The following is a 20,568-nucleotide window of genomic DNA, read 5'->3' as shown; positions in this document are numbered from 1 at the left end:
AGACAACCGTGGTGCGAGGAGAATCAGACTGCCCTTACACTCGGCTGCGTCATCATGCGACGGAGGATGTTATTGACGTGATTCTGCCAGTGAAACTACGCAGTTCCGAGGGTGGACTACAGAAAGTTGATCTGGATACTTCCGCCCGTGGCTTCTCACTGTGTCGTTTTACACATGCACTATAAACGTGGACAAATATTACTGCATCGCCATTTTATTTCCCATTTTATTTTGCATTGATTATGTCTGTTCATGTGAAGCACTCACTGCATGTAATTTCGTTAAAGCACTGAGCTGTAGGCTTTGTTATATAGGTGTTCTGCAAATAACTTTATTATCAATATTGGTTTCTCAAGCTCACCCTACTGCCCGCTCATTTATCCACATGAATCCTGATTATTGTAGGGAAATAATTGTTAAATGTATGCAAGATAAGCAGAACGTGTTAGGCCTACGGATCTACTGTACATATTGAATGTTACATGGTTGCGGGTGGGTGAAAGAAATACATTATTAATGAGGACAATATTCTCTAAACTGTAAACCAAGCAGAGCCGAGCTGTCCACTGCTGCTCCTCTGTACGCATTTACACACGAAGACAGCAGTCAGCGATGTACTCTATTGATTATTTCAGAAGTTGAAAGTCGAGTTATGTTTTCTCCGTCAAGTTTATAACTACAGTTTTTAGTTTTGCTGTTTAAATGTCCCACGATAGCATTACTGCGCGCATGATGAAAGCAGCCTCTCTAACCATTACAGTAAATCTTAAAAAAAAAACTCATACATCACTACAATACATCATTAAAAATGCAAAAGCCTACAGAGACTGTAGAGGGGGAGTGAAAATAACTTTTTTGGGTTGGTGTGGGTGGATGATTTAAGGCAGGGTTCGAAATGACTTAAGACTCTTGGGGGGTCCCCTAAAATGTAATTATAAAAAATACTGAAGACTACCTTGCTACACTATATACTGCAGGCATATTATATTGACATATTTTGAAGGTGGGATAATGGTCTTGGGATGTTTTTCATGGTTTGGGCTAGTCCCAGTATTGTAGTGGTGTCTGGAGAAGTGGATTGGCTATAATCTAACAGGTAACCCTCTAATTCTGGAGCAACAAAGTTACAGCACCTTATATAAATCCCTGACATGACAAAGTGGATAACAGTCATTCTTTCCTTGAGCAAGGAAGTTAACTAAGTTACCTAAATCCACCAGGTGTACTCATTATGGCAGCACCATGCACCTTCAAAGGGTTTGATCAAATACAAATGGCATTTCTCATCCCTTATGTTAATGGAATTTGTAAAACAACTAGCCGCTGGATTGAATAATAATGATGTCTATAAAGACTGTACCTACATTAGATGGTTTACTACAATCTATAACCTGAACTAAAATCTTTAGGGACACGTTTAAAAAAAAAAAAGCCATTAAAATGACAATAATCCAATAGTAACCACATTATTCAAAATCAACATGTTAAGTGACCAGGCACATATTTTATTTATTTATATAAAAACTTCATCAGGTTAGTGTTAACTGGAGTTGGAGAGAAGACTTACAGAACAGTAGCTTGACTGGCCTCAGCTGAGCTTGATTTGGCTGGGCTGGGCTAGGCTGCTGTGAGCTGGCCTTTTTAACTGTATTCTATAGTGCAAAATATTGTTTTAATTACTATTATTATGGTAAAACATTTGGCTATATTAATTTAATTTTAATGAAGAAACCTGCGGACAATTGACCAATATATCTACAATTTCACCCAGCAACAGCCATGGTATAACAAAAGCACAATTTACCCTTGAAGAAAGTCGGTAATCAATTTGCTCAAATTACATTCACTTTAATCAACTCACACTTGAATTAAGTCCTCGCTATCTTTCGTAATCACTGACTGGACAATTAGATTGTTATGCTAGCTTTGAATAACTAGTCTAACTGCTATATGTCTGCTGTTAGCTGGCAGATTATTTGGCTTCATACCTAGCTATGCTTCATACACATACAGCTAGCAAGAAACGTTGACAGACGCACTCTTCTAATCATTACGTTACACTGGGTATCTAAATTAGTTAATGCAACTTTTGATATAGGATTATTATAAATTATGGAGATATAAACATAATCGAAGCACTTACAGGATTTTCATTAGGGATTTCACTCTTTGTGAGGCTTCGTTTTTGCCACGTTCAACAATAACATACGTGTGCGCCATAGACTGTACTGTATGCGCCGGAGGACCACAACAACAATCTGTGATGCCATTAGCTGCCCTGATTGCTGCCCAATCACGCTAGGAAATAAATACATTGTTATAAATATAAAAAGTCACTAAAGACCTATAATTTTCACAATCATTTTTAATTAATGTTAAAAATATTTGTCAGGGACCCCCCAAAATCTAAAAATAAATTCTTATAGGGGGTCCCTAATGACTTATGGGGGGTCCGGGACCCCCCCAGATCCCCCTCATTTCGAACCCTGATTTAAGTTAATTGTTTTGGATGCTGCCAGAGCTGATCCGCGCATTCTCACATAATACTTTCACCGTCCAACATGGCCAAAATAATGTAGTCATATCTGTAATGACTTTCAACCACACACACACAAACACATTTATATTTTTTAATTTAACCTTTATTTATCCAGGTAAGTCAATTGAGAACAAATTGTCATTTGCAACGACGACCTGTCACATTCACACAGTTCCACATTCATACCTGGAAGCTGCCCAGTACAACCCCAGTCTGATCTGCTGGCCACTGAGCAGCTCAGTGGTGGTAATGAGGGAGGGGACAAGCTCTGCTCTTTCACTTTCCCCCACCCAGTTATTTTTATTCTGTCTGTCGGAGGATTGAACCGAGGACCTCCCGGTCACAAGCTCACTTCATTAACTTTTAGGCCACCACTATATATTGAAATAAGCCACTGAGGGGCGAACCGGTGAACTTGCTCTGGGCTAAAAATAAATCAACGTCCGGGGCTCTGTATAACTTCGGATTCAGCGATCCATTCATTCTCAGTTCTGTCAACACGTGCTCACTGTAATTTGACGCGTGGGAGACGAGAGTAAAAACCACTCAAACAGCTCCATGAGGTACATTATCATTATTGTTCGATGTGTTGCAATGTCTCACGGAAAATAAAATGTACGCACGGGATTACGGCTGCCTGTGCTACTGCACACCCTATTATTCTGAATATGAACGTTGAAATGTTGATGCGTCGCTTTAAATTATGTTGCCGCAAAAACTTGTGGGAAGGCAATTATCTCCTTTCCTTTTGTAAAGATGGTCCAGTGTATCCTAGGAAGCACTGACACACCTTTCCTCATAACTTGGATCATTCGAATGGCTCTTATCATGGCAGCCACCTAACTACTTCCGGGTCATTTCACTCCGTTAGGAACCTTCCTAAGCAAAATTGACTATTCGACCGCAGCCTTGGTCTTCTCATGTACCCGCATGGGATTCTTCTGTCACTGTGCACACTCTTTTAGTTCTATCCTCTGTCAATTCATATTCTTTTAGCAAAATAAGACCAGTTAGGATTATGTTAACAATCAAAGCATTTGACAGACAGAAAACTAATAAACAGGGCTTAGTCATGGGGTAAATATCCTTGTCCCAGGGCTTTGGCTATGTTGTGGTATGGCATGAAGACAATTTCATATCAATTCAACCATCTGTGTCGTGTTGAGGAAACACTAATGTAGGAGGATGTTCAGTCTTGGCTCAGGCCTGCTGTATGCTGCCCTCCTGAGAGCTTGACCTGGTTGTGACCCATAATAGATGTTAGTTTCCGTGTGTGTGTGTGTGTGTGTGTGTGTGTGTGTGTGTGTGTGTGTGTGTGTTTGTTTAAGACGCAAAGTGGCACCAGCAGCAGCAACCAAAACAAAGGCAATGCTCTTTGACTAGCGCGCACACACACACACACACAACCCCCACCCCCCACAGAGTGAGCCATGATGCTCCTGAAAGCCTTACCTGACTGACCCTGTTACATCGTACACACTGACTGGCTTTTATTGTCTGGATGACGGAGGGGGGGTGTTTTCCTTCCTCCTGCAGACCTTTTATTGAGGTTAATGCATTGTGACTAACATGGTGCCATTAAGCCTCTATGTCTCTCGCAAATCTTTCTCAAACCCGTTTTTTTTTTTTTCTCTGTATGTTTGTGCCTTGGGTTTCCCACCATCTTTAAAAGGCCTGCCTTGTTTCATAAGCAGTTATTCTGCTAAATGGCAAATTGTGAGATTCATTGCTCATTTTACAATTGTGATCGAGTAAGGTTTTGTTCTGTACAGGATACAAGTGTGGTCATTTAGAATAGTGATGCAACGGAGAATTATCACTTTGCCCAACCAGACTGGTTCTGAAAAATACTTAACCGTTAATATTCATCTGAATAACGCTTTTCTTTATTTCCTTTCTCCTTCTCTCGGTCCTTGACCCCCCCCCCTCTCTCTCCTCTCTGTCTTTGCCTCTATCAGGTCTCCAGAGGGGCTAGATGGCCAACCTCCGGCTCTGCCCCCCAAGCAGCTGAGCAGGAAGACCTTGAGCCAGATCATCCAGGCCCACTCCCAGCAGAGCCTTCTGGACAACCACCTTAACGAGATGTACGATGTTCCGGTCAATGCTGATAAGACCACGGTCAGTATGGCAACACAACACAGTAACACTCATTACATATATAAAAGAAAAAGGGAGTATGATGCCCAGTTACATAAAGCATTTAAATAAAATATTCATCCTAGTAGTCCTCGTCAACATCTTTGACAAAATATGGTGCACAAATTTAAATGCATTTCCTCAGGAGATTTCGTTAAATGGATTGTTTTATTATGTGGTGTATGTAAATTTGATGCATCAGTGTCCAATGTTGCTCTTACAGTTAAATGGAGTAGTCCCTCATGATAATCTGGTCCTGATCAAGATGAGACCTGACGAACACGGACGTTTTGGCTTCAATGTCAAGGTGGGAGCCGATACTAGTTGGGGAAACAATATGAAAAAAATCTGTTCATGGTCCATTTATCTTTTTTGTTCCTTGGCTCATCTCTTCATCCATCTTTTCGTTTTCCTTCTTGTTTATGCCAAGTATTCAAAACAATTGGCACAGATTGTCTGTATGCATCAAGACCAATTCCTTTCTGCTTGCCTAAACTGTTAACTCTTTCCTAGAAAGAAAGGAAACGTGTGCAAAGTTAACTGATGTTACCTACGTGTGTTTTCTGTGTGTCTCCAGGGTGGAGCTGACCAGAAGATGCCCATCATTGTGTCTCGAGTGGCTCCGGGAACATCAGTAAGTCAAAAGCCACCTAGTCAGTAGATGACAACGACTACTACTACTGTATTTTCTTTTCCTTGTGCTGAGCACAGGATATAACAAATGCAGCTTCACAATTAGCTGCTATTTTAGCATTCTCATACCTGACATTTCTCCCATATAAGAAACATCTAATACCTTCTATCACACTAAACATGTGTTACTAATTAAATAATGATATCTCACCATTCTTATTGGGCCTTCATTTGTCTTTTCTTTGTCTGTCTTTCTTCTCGTCCTTTGCCCTCTGTTTCCCTCTCCCTCTGCAGGCTGACCTGTGTGTGCCTCGCCTTAACGAGGGTGACCAGGTGGTCTTAATTAATGGACGGGACATCTCTGACCACACCCATGACCAGGTGGTCATGTTCATCAAAGCCAGCTGTGAGAGCCATTCTGGAGAGCTCATTCTATTGGTCAGACCAAATGGTGAGCTGTTCCCATTGGTTGGCTCTCCCGTGTCTCTTTTACCTGTTTAGTGTTTAGTGAGTGAGGAATTGCAGAACTATGCCCAAGCGTCACCCCAATTACTAGGGTTGATGCTAGACTGGATGGTCCGGAGGGACCGGTGAAGGCATGACATGCCCTACTCTGCCACTGATTGGCTTACCCTGTTAATCTTACCTTAACCTTCAACAATCTCACTCCTCATGCCTAAACCTAACCCACCAATGAACCAAACAGAGGTTGGCCATGCTTTTGCCCGTCGCTTGGGACAATCCATTCTAGCATCAACCATTTACTAGTCTAACAGCTATTCTTAAACCCTTTACTAAATTTGTTTATGGAGTTCTTCCCTAATTTCCTAACTTGTTTCAACCAGTTAATTTCAAACTAGTGATTTACTAATTTGACGTTGCTAGTTCTGTCCAATCAACAGTGTAAACAGGAAAGCACTGTATCATCACAAGCTGTAACATAACTGCCATAAATATGAACCATATTTCACAGGCTTCCTCAACAGATAGTTTGCTCTGTTGTCATGGAGATAGTTCAGTTGTCATCTCGCGACTTAAGTATCATACCGTCATCATGTCATATATCGGGTCATTTCATTAGCAAGCTATTTTTTTCAGTTGGTTAAGCCAGCTAAGGCACAGTTTAGTAACAAGTATTCTCTCTATGTAAGAACTACTTGGTATGGTGCAACCCATTTTAATCCAGTGATGCATGACTATCCACTTTGTAAGCATCTAAGTGATTATAACTATGCAAAGTGTAACACAGGGACAGCTGGTGCAGCCCACAACTGAAGATTAACAGCTACACATCTGGTCACCAGGCTTGATTCTTTTTGTGGACTGCTTAATCTCACCATTTCAATTTTAAAGGAGCTGTATGAAGCTGTACATTTTGCTTTTCTCTACATCTCAGCTAAATGTATTCGCCGTGTAGAGAGATGGCAAATCATAATCCTTTAATCAGCATAAGTGAAGGCGGAAGGGAGCTTTTTAAAGATGATGAAACATGTAAATCTTTGGTATTTTAACTGGGTCAAAAAGGGATTTATGGATTCTATCGTCTCTTATATCAGAGTAGATATAAGGTTGCATCAGTGTATTGATTATTCCTATTATTTGATTTTGCTGTTTTTTCTTCCTTCCATTTAGGCATATAGATGAACTTTATATTCAGTGCTTTGGTTGTGACTTGTAGTGTTTTTTTTTTATCTTGGATGTTTTCTTTCTTCATTATGTACTTAATGTAAATCACCTCCCCCAGGCCTCAACTTACATAAACCGTGAAATATTTCTTCTCTGTCCCATTCAGCCATCTATGACGTGGTGGAGGAGAAGGCGGACACGGAGCCAGATTTTCAGTATATTCCTGAGAAGTCCCCTCAGGACCCCACCCAGCTAGACCAGCATGCTTTGAGGGACTCTATGGTCACACTGAAAGAAGGCCTGAGTAGTGGAGCCATACTGGCACAGTTTGATGTAAGGAGAAAGACATAGAGATCAACGCACACGTGAATAGATACTGTGCATATATGCTCTCACAGAGATACACACAACATTTTGGGAATAGTTTTTTATTGATTTGATTGATGAGTTTTATTTTCTTGAGCATTTGTCACACATTTCTTTCCTCCTTCCTATTCCCATAGCTTCCTGTCCTTTATCATATTCACTTAACAGCTTCCTGTTTAAGCTCTTTGTTGTGCTTTTACGGAAGAGGAATGCTAGATACACACACACACACAGACGCACACACACACACACACACAAATAGATTCATATATGAACCCAAAGTTATTGCACGACATCGCTGATGCACACAATACTTTAAATGTTGGTAAAATATTTTCACACATTTGAAGAAGTTTAGCACATATACTTACACAGCGTTTACTGATCTTCTTTCTGTTACTACAACTTTTAAAATAAATTGATGTTCCTTTTCTTACAGCAACTGTACAGGAAGAGGCCGGGGATGACCATGCTGTGTGCCAAATTACCTCAGAACATTTCCAAAAATCGCTACAGAGACATCTCTCCATGTACGTGATTGCACACCGTTATCTATTTCTGTCGGCTTGTGCGTTTAAATATGTACCGACATTGTTCTTTTCCATGATACTCTCTCCTCCATGCATTTTTTTTCTTCTTCTGGAAATCTTTTCTTTCTTCATTTGTCAATTGGTTGTTTGTTTTATCTCTATCTGGAATCTTACCCTCTTTTTTTGTCTCCCTCTGCAGATGACGCCACGCGGGTCATTCTGAAAAGCACAGATGACTACATCAATGCAAATTACATCAATGTGAGTTTGTTCCTCCTCATTTTTCTCTCCGTCAATATCTCTGCGTTTTGCTCGTTTGAGGCATGGTGGGTGGTCTGTTTTGCTAACCATCCAAACACATGTTGAAACACTGGTCGCCTGTACTGGTGAATGAATTAACCACATGAGCTTTATAAGCGAATAACATTGTGAGTTAATGTTTTGCATGTTTTTGAGTCAGCCAGTGAAGCTATCAGCAGCTTATGCATGCAATTAATTTAAGCCCCTTTCAGACATCTGATTAAGTAATGCCTTTTTGGAATTCAAACTTGGGTCTTTGTTACATAAATACCCTGTAATGGCTGTATTATACATGGTAGGAACTTGACAGATAGACTAGCACGCTCAAAACCCCAGTGAGCTGGAAAATAATGACATGACGAAAGAAAGTAATTCTCAGTTTTTTCTAACAGGCAGCATCAATAATCATATTTTTCAGTTAAATGATTTTTTTATTTCTATGGTTTAATTAATGATCATTGTTTTGATTTCATTTTATTAGCATCCCCCTTAGCTGATGCAGAACATCAGCTACTCTTCCTGGGGTCCGCTTTTTTGTATGTTTTAACCCTTTTTGTTTAGGCATGCTGTTATTATAGACGTAATGTAACTGATTTTAATGTTAATCATTGTATTTTAGGATGCCTATTGTCAGCTGGCCGGGGACTACAGCTGGAAATTAGCCGTTGAGGCAAAAGTTGCTCCTTTTACTGTATAGTTCATTAAAAGGGACTGTCCACGACATTATAAACTAAACTAACCTAAACACAAAACATTACAACAGATAAGACTTTTTCAGACAAAATCGCCATGTAACCGTAGAACTAGCATTATTCTTTCTTGCAACTATACATATTCCTCTTCATATACTCTTATAAATATTACACTAAATATGTAAGCACTGAATATAGAAAAGTTAAATATAAAGTATACATATAAATATTCCTATACATAAAAAGTACAAAATGTAATTACAAAATGTAGTTACAAAATATGGTTACAGGCATAGGGCCCTTAGATGTTGCTTTACTTGTTTTTTAAAGCTCACTTTATTGTGCGCTTTAACAATCTCAGCTGGAAGTGAGTTCCATGCAACCATACCTCGATACAATACTGTACGTTTCATTGATTGTGTTTGAAATCTAGGAACTATGAAAAGACCTCTGTTGGCATGTCTGGTGGGGTATTTATGTGTGTTAGAGCTAAATGTGTGTTGACTTTAAAACAATTAGGAATTTTCAATTAATTAATGTTTCTAACAAAAGCCAGGAGTGATGCTGGTAGTATCTCCTCAACTTTCAATCAGGAGAGATTGACATGCATGTTGTTTACATTAGACCTAAGTGGACATTGAAGGGCAAGACGAGCTGCTCTGTTCTGAGCCAGCTGCAGTTTTCCTAGATGCTTCTTTGCAGCACCTGACCATATCATTGGGCAATAGTCTAGATGTGATAAAACTAGTCTGCAGGACTTGTTTGGTCAAGTGGGGTGCTAGAAAAGCATCTTATATATTTATATATATATATATATATATATATATATATATATATATATATATATATATATATATATATATATATATATATATATATATATATATATATATATATATATATATATATATATATATATATATATATATATATATATATATATATATATATATATATATATATATATATATAGATATAGATATAGATATAGATATAGATATAGATATAGATAGATATAGATAGATAGATATAGATATAGATATATATCTCCCCATCTTTACAACAAGAGAATATATATGCCTTGTCCACAACAGTTTACAATCTAAAATAACACCAAGAAGCTTTGTTTCCTCTACTTTCTCAACAGCTACATGGAGCAGATTCAGCTGAGGGCTAGAGCTCAAAGAGTGATTTTTACCAAATAAAATGCTTTTAGTCTTTGATATGTTAAAGAATAATGTCTTGCTAGTAACCCATTCTAGTGCTATCTGCAACTCTTTGTTGAGGGTTGCAGTTATTTCATTAATAGTAGGTGCATACATGTATATTGTTCTATCATCTGCATACATGGAAACATGGGCTTTTTTAAAAGTAAGTAGAAGATTATTAGTAAAAACAGAAACTAGTAAAGGGCCAAGTGATCTTCCTTGTGGAATTCTACACTCTACATGTTTTGTATCAGAAAAGCTTCCATTAAAGAAAACTCTTTGTGTTCTATTGGATAGGTAGCTTTCTATCCATGATAAATCAGATGGAGCAAAACCATAACACATGAGTTTTTTCAATAATAATTTGTGATCAGTGACATCAAAAGTCTAGCCGTACTGCTCCCACAATATTCTTCTGATCGGTTTCTTTCAACCAATCATCCGTCATTTGTGTAGGTGCAGTGCATTTTGAGTGACCTACCCTATAGGCGTGCTGGTTCTCGCTTGTCAAATTGTTAACAGAGAAGTAGCACTGTATCTGGGTTAAATACAATTTTTTTCCAAGAGTTTGCTAAGAACCAGTAACAGACTAATTGGTTGGCAGTTAGTGCCGGTGAAGTCAGTCCTAGCTTTCTTTCCTGGTGGAGGACTAACTTTAGCTTCTCTCCAAATTTGGGGAAAAACATTACTTGCCAGGCTTAAATTGAATAGGAGTGACAATTTGGTCAGCAACCATCCTCGGTAGCTTTCCATCCCAGTTGTCAATACCAGGTGTTTTTTTATTATTGATAGACAATTCCTTTTTCAGCTTTTCTATACTCACTTTACACAATTAAAAAGGACAGTTCTTCTGAGTTCTGATGGATCACAACTTGTTGTTGGCATTTCCCACCTTAGTTTACACACTTTGCTAATAAAATTATCATTAAAATGATTGGCAATTTCTAAAGACCAATCTGACTCAATGAAAGATGGAGTTGAGTTACTCTTTCTGCCCATGATATCATTTAAGGTACTCCAGAGTTTTTTTCCATCGTGCTTTTATATTATTTATTTTAGTTTCATAATAAAGTTTATTCTTCTTTTTGTTCATTTTATTCACATAGTTCCTTAGTTTACAGTATGTCTGCCATTCACATCCAGACCTTTTTGCCACTCATTTTGCTTTATCTCTTTCATCCATACATTTTTTCAAATTCTCATCAATCCAAAGGGCACTAACAGTTCTACCGGTCATTTTCTTGACCGGTGCGTGCTTTTCAATAACTGGAAGCAACAATTTCATAATACATCAAGTGCAGCATCTGGGTCCATCTTTTTACTCCCATCAGACCAATAAATATTTTTAACATCATCCACATACGACTCACAGCAGAATTGCTTGTATGATCTCTTAAACACTACTTTAAGCCCCGCCTTTGGAACTTTGACTTTTCTGGATATCGCTACTAGATTATGATCGCTAAATCCAATGGGAACCGATACGGTTTTTGAGCACAGTTCTACAGCATTAGTGTTAATGTGATCAATGGACGTGGATGATATAATTCCTGTACTGTTATTGAATACCCTGGTAGGTTGATTAATGACCTGAACCAGATTACAGGCGCTGGTTACAGTGAGAAGTTTCTTTTTTAGTGGACAACTTGATGAAAGTAAATTAATGTTCAGGGCTCCCAGGAGATAAATCTCATTATTCACATCACATACTCTTTCAAGCATTTCACACAAATTATCTAAATACTGACTGTTAGAACTTGGTGGCCTATAACAACATCCCAACAGCAGAGGTTTTAAATGAGGCAGGTGAACCTGCAGCCACAACATTTCAACAGCACTTAACATTAAGTCCTCTCTGAGCTTAACAGGAATGTGGCTCTGAATCTTTATATTGCAACTCCTCCCCCATAGGTATCCCTGTCTCTTCTATAGATGTGATATCCCTGTATTGCCACTATAGCATCATTAAGTTGGTATCAGAGATGGCCAGTATATGATTGTTATCAATGTCCTGAACCTTATTTCTAAGGCTCCATATATTAAGATGGGATTTGTGTGTGTGTGTGTGTGTGTGTGTGTGTGTGTGTGTGTGTGTGTGTGTGTGTGTGTGTGTGTGTGTGTGTGTGTGTGTGTGTGTGTGTGTGTGTGTGTGTGTGTGTGTGTGTGTGTGTGTGTGTGTGTGTGTGTGTGTGTGTACCCACGGGCTTGGCTCTTTCCACTCTCTCAGCCTTTTGGGAGGGAGGGAGGACAATGAGTCTGTCATAGCGGATGTATGCAATGTTCCCTTCACCTCTTTCAGCTTTATAAGATAAGATCTTTTCGCTTCTGGCGTATGGCCTCAGTATAGTCCTCATTTAGGAAGATGTCAGTTCCTTTCAGTTTAGGTCCCCTGTCCAGAACGGCCATCTTATCCTTGAATCGTAAGAATTTCACCACTATTGCCCTGGATTTGTCACCTGAGTTGGTTCCCGTCCTGTGGGCTCACTCCACCTATATCTTCTTTTCATCCATCTGTAGCTTTACTGCGAGCATCTCACGAACTTATCCTCGGATTCCTCCCAGCTCTCACGTGGGGACTCAGGAATGCCTTCTACAATTATATTATTCTGTTTTGATTGACCCTCAAGGTAGTCAGCTTTTCCAGTCATTGTTAAGACTGATACTGATGGTACCGATGTCTGTGCGTGCTTCTTTGTTTTTTGTATTCAACTCCCTGCAAGTCTCTTTTAGGTCTTCCACTTCTTTTTGGGAAAACTGCAATTAGGTCGTGGACCTCTTTAATCATATCATCCATTCTTTTGTTGGTTGAATCAACCAAGATTTGGACGAAGCACTTGAAGTTGTTTTCTTGCTGCGTTAGCAACTGCATGTGGACATATTTTTGTTGCTTTAAAAGAGCTCGTACCTGTGATAGACTGACGCCGTCCTCTCCTTTCGGTTTGGGTGTCATGGTTAGAGCGTGGGTTGACAATTGCTCCACGTACTTCCAGCCGGGGCAGGTAGCAGGGCAGACATTGTAAGCGTGAGGACACTCGTCTCCGCTTCTCGCTCGTCTAATCAACCATATGCATCCACTTATACATTTCCTCATCAACGTCATCATTTATTAGACAGAAATACATCCTGCTGGCTATTGTCAATCTGATAGTGCCCAGGCATAGTTAAAAATGACAAGACGCCCAGTTGTTAGTCACATTTAATTTCTATTTGCTCTGTACGTAAAGTGTTTGGATATTGATCCTCTGAGCAGTTTGCAGTGATAAAAGTTTTAATTTAGAGGGAATGATGGTCTGATGGTTAAAGTAGTTTTCTGTGAATTGGTTTTTTTTTTCTCAATTGCGCCCCATTGTTTGGTAAAAAGCGTCCAGGAAAACACATTTATACGACTGATCTGACATGAGAAGAACTTCCTTGACAACCTGATTTTATTTTTGAAATGGGCGGCAGTGCTCTTTAGAAGTTGGAACAAGACGCCCAACTAATATACCTGTGTTTATTTAACCCTGTGCTGCTGTTAACATTGGTGTTATGGGATGGCATTCAATTACTTTGTGTCATGATGATAACGTTACTAGGTCTGACCTTGTTAAGTGACTCAGAGGCGTATATAAAGGAGACCAACCGCTGCGATCTCACCAGCAAGTTCAAGTATCGAGCGAGCATGTCTGAAAGGGGCTTGATTTCTTTTTTGGCCAAAGTTGAAGTGGTTGTACCTTTTTAGGGAAACCTGAGAACATGTAGACCTCTGCACTCCTGGAAACACACAAAGCACATCCTTTCAGTTGAAAATAATTTAAAAAAAGAAGCTGTAAAGAGAGATCCTTGCAACCTAATATCTCTGTATCTCAATATGTGTGTGTGTGTGTGTGTGTGTGTGTGTGTGTCTCTCTCTTTCTGTAGATGGAGATTCCAGCCTCGAGTCTTATAAACCGCTACATAGCATGCCAGGGCCCCTTGCCCAACACCTGCCCCGACTTCTGGCAAATGACATGGGAGCAGGGCTCATCTATGGTGGTCATGCTGACTACACAGGTCGAGAGAGGACGGGTACGTAAAATAATTCTTCAAAGATGAGGACTGGAAACCACATATGGACTGCAGCATGTTGGAAGAAAAAACAAAACTGCACAATAAAGCCTGGCACTCAAACGTAAAGAGAGGGCTGCATCACTTTAAATTTAGCTAGCCTGATAAAACCTAGCTTTGCCGTTCGTAGAAATCCCAATCTCTGATACCGAGTGAGTCTGTTTAGTGCCAAAATATAATGGCTGTGTATCATGAAATGCACGTCTAGGTGAGATACTTAATGTCTCAATTTGTCCTTCAAAATATTTCAGCATTTACAACACACTGCAAAAAGGTGTTTACTGTTAAAACAATAGAACTAAGATCCCTTAATCATCAAACTAGGTGTGAATTTTCAAAAAGAAAATGTGCATAGTATGCTAATTCCTCTTGACATTAGAAAGAAATGTTTATTTGCAAAAGGAAAGGGCTGTGACAGGAGCATTGGCGTTTTTTTAATGATTCCAGATGGGCTGAATGTATTGGATAGGATATACAATATATTTGTGTAGCAAAAGAACAGATGGTAAACTTAAGAGAGATGCTATTCTGTAGCAGAGCCTGACCTCTGACCCCTATGCTAAGAATAACAGTTGTGACCAGTTAATTAAATGAAATGTGCAGTTGTTAACAGAATACTTCTGTCTGTTTTATAGGTGAAGTGTCACCAGTACTGGCCCAATCCAGACAGCAGCACCACCTACGGAGACTTTACAGTAATGTGCCACAATGAAGAGGGCAATTCTGCCTTCCTGGTCCGGGAGATGACTCTCATGCACATACCGGTAAACAAACGCACACACACACACACACTCACACACTCAAAAGAGAAAAAAAAAAAAATGCCGAAATGGGAGGAAAACAAGGACCAAATCAGGGGAACCAGAGAATGAACCATAGCAGGTTAGAGAGAAGAGCGAAGGCATCAGAGAAAGACGCGGGGCGGTCCAATCAAAGCAAGGGACCAGTGTCTCAGGAAGGATGAGCCACTGAGGACCCCGAGGAGGTGTGTTGCCGTAGTGACCGGTGTGGGCTGTTCTTTTTCTGGCTCCCACCGCTGCATTCGGGCCACGTACTGGGAATCCGGTTACCATGGCAACCCGGCCGCCCCAGTCAGTCACACTGCTGAAGCAGAGAGCGAGGAAGAGAAACCAAACAAAGAGTGGGACGATGCTAGTTTGAAAAACAGAAATGGAGATGTTGATGTTGAAGCCTTTTTGATGCTTACAGGTCATGTTGCATCTTCTTAAGGGAAGGCTTGATTTTTAGTTTGTGGATGCAAAATGGTGCCCTGTCATTGTGTCGTGTAACATACTGTATGTAACACACTGTGTCGGCATTGAGGACAAATTCGACATTTGATGGAGGATCAAATGTCCATGCCGTTTCCTCGTCATTTCCTGCTCTCTTGTGTTTTCCCGATCGCTTCCCTGTGTGTTGGCCACGTATCTTGACCTTTTGAAATATATGGCTGTAGGAGGAGGAGAATTAGCATTCTCCTCTGCCTGTGATTGTTGCTATGGAGATAGATGTGTTACCATAGTGATGTAGCGAGGCAATAAAAGAGGAACACAGGGGCTCTGACTCGCACATGAAACAGTAGTCAGTACTTGGTGTGTGTGTGTGTGTGTGAGACAAAGTTTGACATTTATTTATAGTTTGATTGCAGCAACATCCAATGTCCATTTTGTGGTAGAGCTACAGGGAATATAGTCTTGAGTATCTGGTGTTTTGATAAAATGAGAACAACAAACAAGCTGAATCACCAAGTGGACCAGCGAAGTGGACAAAATTAAAGCACTCTTTGTTATTCACACTATCGTTTCATAACACGTTTAAAGGCCATAATTACACAACAAGGGGCTGACACAGAGCTCAATGAAGCATGCTAGGAGGTCGCCCACATGAAATACAATAACCTGTTTTGGGTTCTCAGGATGAATGATATCTGAGAATAATTCATTACTGAGTAAGCTTATGTGTTGACTGAGGTGAGAGTGAATGCCCTCAGTTTGTTTCCATTAATAAGAAGCCTTTAAGGCAGAACATGAAAAGTCATTCATTTTCTTCTTTTCCGTGTGTGTGTGTGTGTGTGTGTGTGTGTGTGTGTGTGTGTGTGTGTGTGTGTGTGTGTGTGTGTGTGTGTGTGTGTGTGTGTGTGTGTGTGTGTGTGTGTGTGTGTGTGTGTGTGTGTGTGTTTGTGTGTTTGTGTGTTTCAGAGTGAGCAGCAGAGAGAGCTTACCCAGATTCAGTACCTGGCTTGGCCAGACCACGGCGTTCCCGATGACTCCACCGACTTCCTGGACTTCGTGGCCCTGGTGCGGACCAAACGGGCCGGACAGGACCAGCCAGTGGTGGTACACTGCAGGTACAGTTGCTCTTCCTGCGAATCATTTCAAGCGGGGCGACCCATTTTCAGGACAACGCTGCAATGTTGTTTGACTGGCACGTTCGACTCATCAACTCGACTCTAATTCTCGGTCGTCCGTCATTTTTTTTGTTCCAGTGCGGGGATTGGTCGGACAGGGGTTCTGATCACCATGGAGACGGCACTGTGTTTAATGGAGTGTGGTCAGCCGGTGTATCCTCTAGATATCGTCAGGACCATGAGAGACCAGAGGGCCATGATGATCCAAACGCCTGTAAGTACTGTAGACTAGGGCTGAGAAAAAAATCGATTTGATTTAAAAATCGAGTTGGTAGGTCAAATCGATTCATATTTTCAAAAAAATCGAAATCCAAATACAGTATAAATAATTTGGATGTTCAACAATCTTTGTTGCACACTGCACAGTGACTTTTCAGTTAGAGAAAGGGTTTTCCTGTGCAATTTTGTTTATGTTGATGCACAATTAAATACAATAAATATATATTTTTAAAATATATTTACAGTTCACAGTTATTTTTGTTTTAAATGGAAAAACAAAGGTAAATTGAGTTTTTTATAAAAAAATCGCCCAGCTCTACTGTAGACACACGTCCATTTGTCTGTGTAGCTGCTCTCAGCCCCTTCAAACCGTGCGCTAAAATATCTCTCTCTCTCTCTCTCTCTCTCTCTCTCTCTCTCTCTCTCTCTCTCTCTCTCTCTCTCTCTCACACCATTCCCCCCCCCACACACACACACACACACACACACACACACACACACACATCAGAGCCAGTACCGATTTGTATGCGAGGCCATCCTGAAAGTCTACGAGGAGGGCCTGGTCAAACCGTTCAGGACCGTCGTCTACCTGCTGAGAGAAAAGATGGACGACGAGAGGGAGGAGGAGAGGAGAGAGCAGCAGACGGCGGGAGAAGGAGCAGAGACGGCAGCGACGGAAGAGGGGGACGCGGCTGTGGTGGAGTTGCTGGAAGGAGGTCTGGATGAAGAGGACGACGACGACGAAGAGGTGGAGGTGCTGGACGTCGGGGAAGTGACGGGGGAGGAGGAGGACGAAGAGGACGAGGAAGCGGAGGACCCGAGCGTCGCGAGCATCGCAAGCGCCGCCAGCGCCAACAGCGCCGCCAGCGTGATGAGCGAGACCAGCGTGAACCCTGACCCTGACCCCGATCCTGACCCCGATCCTGATCCTGATCCTGCAAATCCGTGACTTTGACCATTGGCAGTCATCAGGGGTTACCATGAGGAGGCCAGGTGGCCTGGAGGAGAGAACAAAAGCACTGTTGCACTTTATGCTGACAAAACTGGGGGGGAGGGGGGAAGACACACAAACGAACAAACTAACAAACGTGAAAGTCATGGACAAGCTAGAATTTAAAAAAAGAAACCCAGCTGTGTTAAATAGGTACCATTAGGGGATATTGTATGTTCAGGGTAAAGGAAAAAAAAGTCTACCAAGAATGAGAGAATAAAATGTGGATGGGGAATTGCTGTAGTGCCATAAGTACGAAGGGGAAGGGCTGCCCCTCCCCCCCCCCCCCACGGATGGAAAGTTGTTGTTTTTTTTTTCCCGCAAAGGGTCGCCCTGTCCCCTTCGGAGCGAGTCTGCCAGACGGACCTGCCTTTTTTTAAGTGTTATTTTAGCTGATAAAGAGATATACCTTATCCTTTTTTTTTTTTTTTTTTTTTTTTTTTTCCTCAGAGTATTTATTGTGTTTTTAGTTTGTGTCAAACCCTGTCCACTGAACAAACAAAAAAAAAAACAGTGTATGTTTGTTTGTATGAATCCAGAGCTTCATGCTTTCCTGATTAAATCTTAGGTAGTCAAGTAGTGCGATTCCTCTTCTTCTAACTACTTCTTTATTTCTTTTGCTTTTCGTTAGGGAAAGAAATAACAAAAAAACAGATTTAATTTATTGTACTTGGTTTTTTAAATCTTTCTCTGCTTTCTCGTCTGAGTTCCTGACAGCACAGACTGACGGATAGATGGACAGCCGAAAGCACTTTGTGTCTCTGTGCTGTGTTTTTGAGCTTACGGACAGACACACGTGCGCTCTGAAGCGGCCATTGTTTGGCGTGGTGAAGAACATAACTGGTTTACAATCCTCAGGGCCAGTGTTTACTGGGCACCTCTCTTTCCCTTCTGTCACGGCGTCTTAACTGCTACTCTGCGACTTGTCAGACCTCCCACTGAAAGACACCAACGGTGGTAAATGTTAACTTTCAGCATTGCTTGATTATTCAGAAGAAAGTCACGCCGCGTTGCATAATGCTCAACAGCACATTAACTCGGCAAGAAAATGAAGACCGTGTCGTGAAGAGAGGCCCCAGTAAACACATCTCACTGAGTTACAACTCCTAAGCTATTAGCCGTCGCGGCTGGTAAAGCTAAGGAACTAGGCTGAGGTCAAGTTCATTTCTTTCATCAAATTCACATTCTGTCCAATTTGATATTTAAAGGAACACGCCGACTTATTGGGAATTTAGCTTATTCACCGTAACCCCCAGAGTTAGACAAGTCGATACATACCCTTCTCATCTCCGTGTGTGCTGTAACGCTGTCTGACGGCTCCAGCGGCATCAGGCCAGCACAGAACATGCAGGTGAATGGTTCCAGCAATCCTACTGCTCCGAATAAGTGACAAAATAACACCAACATGTTCCTATTTACATGTTGTGATTTGTAGAAGTCTGGCGTGTACAAAAAAACAACGTAACATGAGACACAGCCGTCTTCTTCTAACTGTAAACAAACCGGGAACCATATTCTCAGGCGGAAGAATATAGTACTTGGGCGGAGTGATATGCTCGCAGCAAGCCTGTCTGAGAATATAGTTCCCGGTTTGTTTACTGTTAGAAGATGGCTGTGTCTCATGTTACGTTGTTTTTTGTACACGCTGTGACTCTACAAATCACAACATGTAAATAGGAACATGTTGGTGTTATTTTGTCACTTTTGTCACAATTCGGAGCAGTAGGCTAGTTGGAACCAGTCACCTGCAGGATCTGTGCTGGGCTAAGCTAATGCTGGAACCGTCAGACAGCGTTACAGCACGCACAGAGATGAGAAGGGTATGTATCGACTTGTCTTACTCTGGGGGTTACGGTGAATAAGCTAAATTCCCAATAAGTCGCCGTGTTCCTTTAACTTAAACCCTGGGTCCCTGCTGATGTGTCCTTGAGCCAGACACTGACAACAAATCCCCACCCAATACGAAGCTCTGTGGTTTCACTCGGATTGGTTTTCCCCTTTCAGGCACATGTCGATCCACCTCGTTGTAACCCAAATGCGTTTCGCTTCAGGTCAGCGTGTTAAAACCTGAGAAGCAAAAAGTGGTCCTAGTAGTACCCAAAACAATCTGACACCAGTATCCCTCATTTGTTCTCAAGTGGTTGAAAGCTGCTAGAATTCTTTTTATGCAATCAGTATTTGCTTTTGCTTTTTAGAATTGCTTGGCGAATTGACAGCGAACTGATCTCAACCTCTGTGTGAATGGTTCAAACGGGACTTTAAAGGCTCCCTCCTCTGACCTCCCCACATTCTTATTTTTTTTATTTATTTTTTTTTTTACATACAGAGGGTTGAATCCCGTAAACAGGAGTGAACCTGGATCACTCCTTACGCATTTGCAGTTGAGACTGGTAGGTCATCGCGTTGTGTGAGCCGTCATATGACCCAGCATTAAACTCAGTAAGGTATTTGTTTTTCCAAGGAATACTTTTTTATTACATTTTTTTTCTTCCAGTGAGGTACAGAGGTCACTGGAGCGGGGCTTTAAACCAACCTTTGCTGTTGAATGTTTTTTTTTTCTAAATCTGTCTGCTTGTCTGCCAGAGAACATTTGACCGTTCAAAGAAGCAGCACAAACGGAACAGTCACCCAATACTTTTCCTTTTTTTTTTTTTTTTATTGATCTTTCCCAATGGTACTTCATTTTAAGGCACGTGTGTTTTAAGCCAAGATGTGTTAATGAGTGATAGGAGACTAAAAGTGATGACTTGTAACTTTAATTCACAAAAACCCAGCATCAAGTTGCCTGTTGAGTCTTTTTGTTGTTGTTGTCAAAGTACGGGTTAAGCTGCCATT

The 20,568-nt window shown here is 40.9% G+C and overlaps 1 protein-coding gene across 1 annotated transcript in view; it reads left to right on the top strand.

Annotated features, from left to right (window-relative positions):
- ptpn4a (protein tyrosine phosphatase non-receptor type 4a) overlaps window positions 1-18,312 on the top strand; it is an 85,972-nt gene extending 67,660 nt beyond the window's left edge. Inside the window, exons 16-27 of the mRNA XM_028591898.1 lie at window positions 4,498-4,657; window positions 4,899-4,982; window positions 5,253-5,309; window positions 5,603-5,759; window positions 7,101-7,267; window positions 7,740-7,830; window positions 8,030-8,091; window positions 13,931-14,077; window positions 14,752-14,880; window positions 16,315-16,463; window positions 16,602-16,737; window positions 17,251-18,312. Coding sequence (XP_028447699.1) covers window positions 4,498-4,657; window positions 4,899-4,982; window positions 5,253-5,309; window positions 5,603-5,759; window positions 7,101-7,267; window positions 7,740-7,830; window positions 8,030-8,091; window positions 13,931-14,077; window positions 14,752-14,880; window positions 16,315-16,463; window positions 16,602-16,737; window positions 17,251-17,691 — 1,780 coding nt within the window. The 3' untranslated portion in view covers window positions 17,692-18,312. The remainder of the gene's footprint in view (window positions 1-4,497; window positions 4,658-4,898; window positions 4,983-5,252; window positions 5,310-5,602; window positions 5,760-7,100; window positions 7,268-7,739; window positions 7,831-8,029; window positions 8,092-13,930; window positions 14,078-14,751; window positions 14,881-16,314; window positions 16,464-16,601; window positions 16,738-17,250) is intronic.
- Window positions 18,313-20,568: the final 2,256 nt, after the last annotated feature.

Source organism: Perca flavescens, chromosome 11 (assembly GCF_004354835.1).
Source record: "Perca flavescens isolate YP-PL-M2 chromosome 11, PFLA_1.0, whole genome shotgun sequence".
Classification (NCBI taxonomy): domain Eukaryota; kingdom Metazoa; phylum Chordata; class Actinopteri; order Perciformes; family Percidae; genus Perca; species Perca flavescens.
The sequence above is the reverse complement of the archived record's forward strand: the minus strand, read 5'-3'. Positions and strand labels throughout refer to the sequence as shown.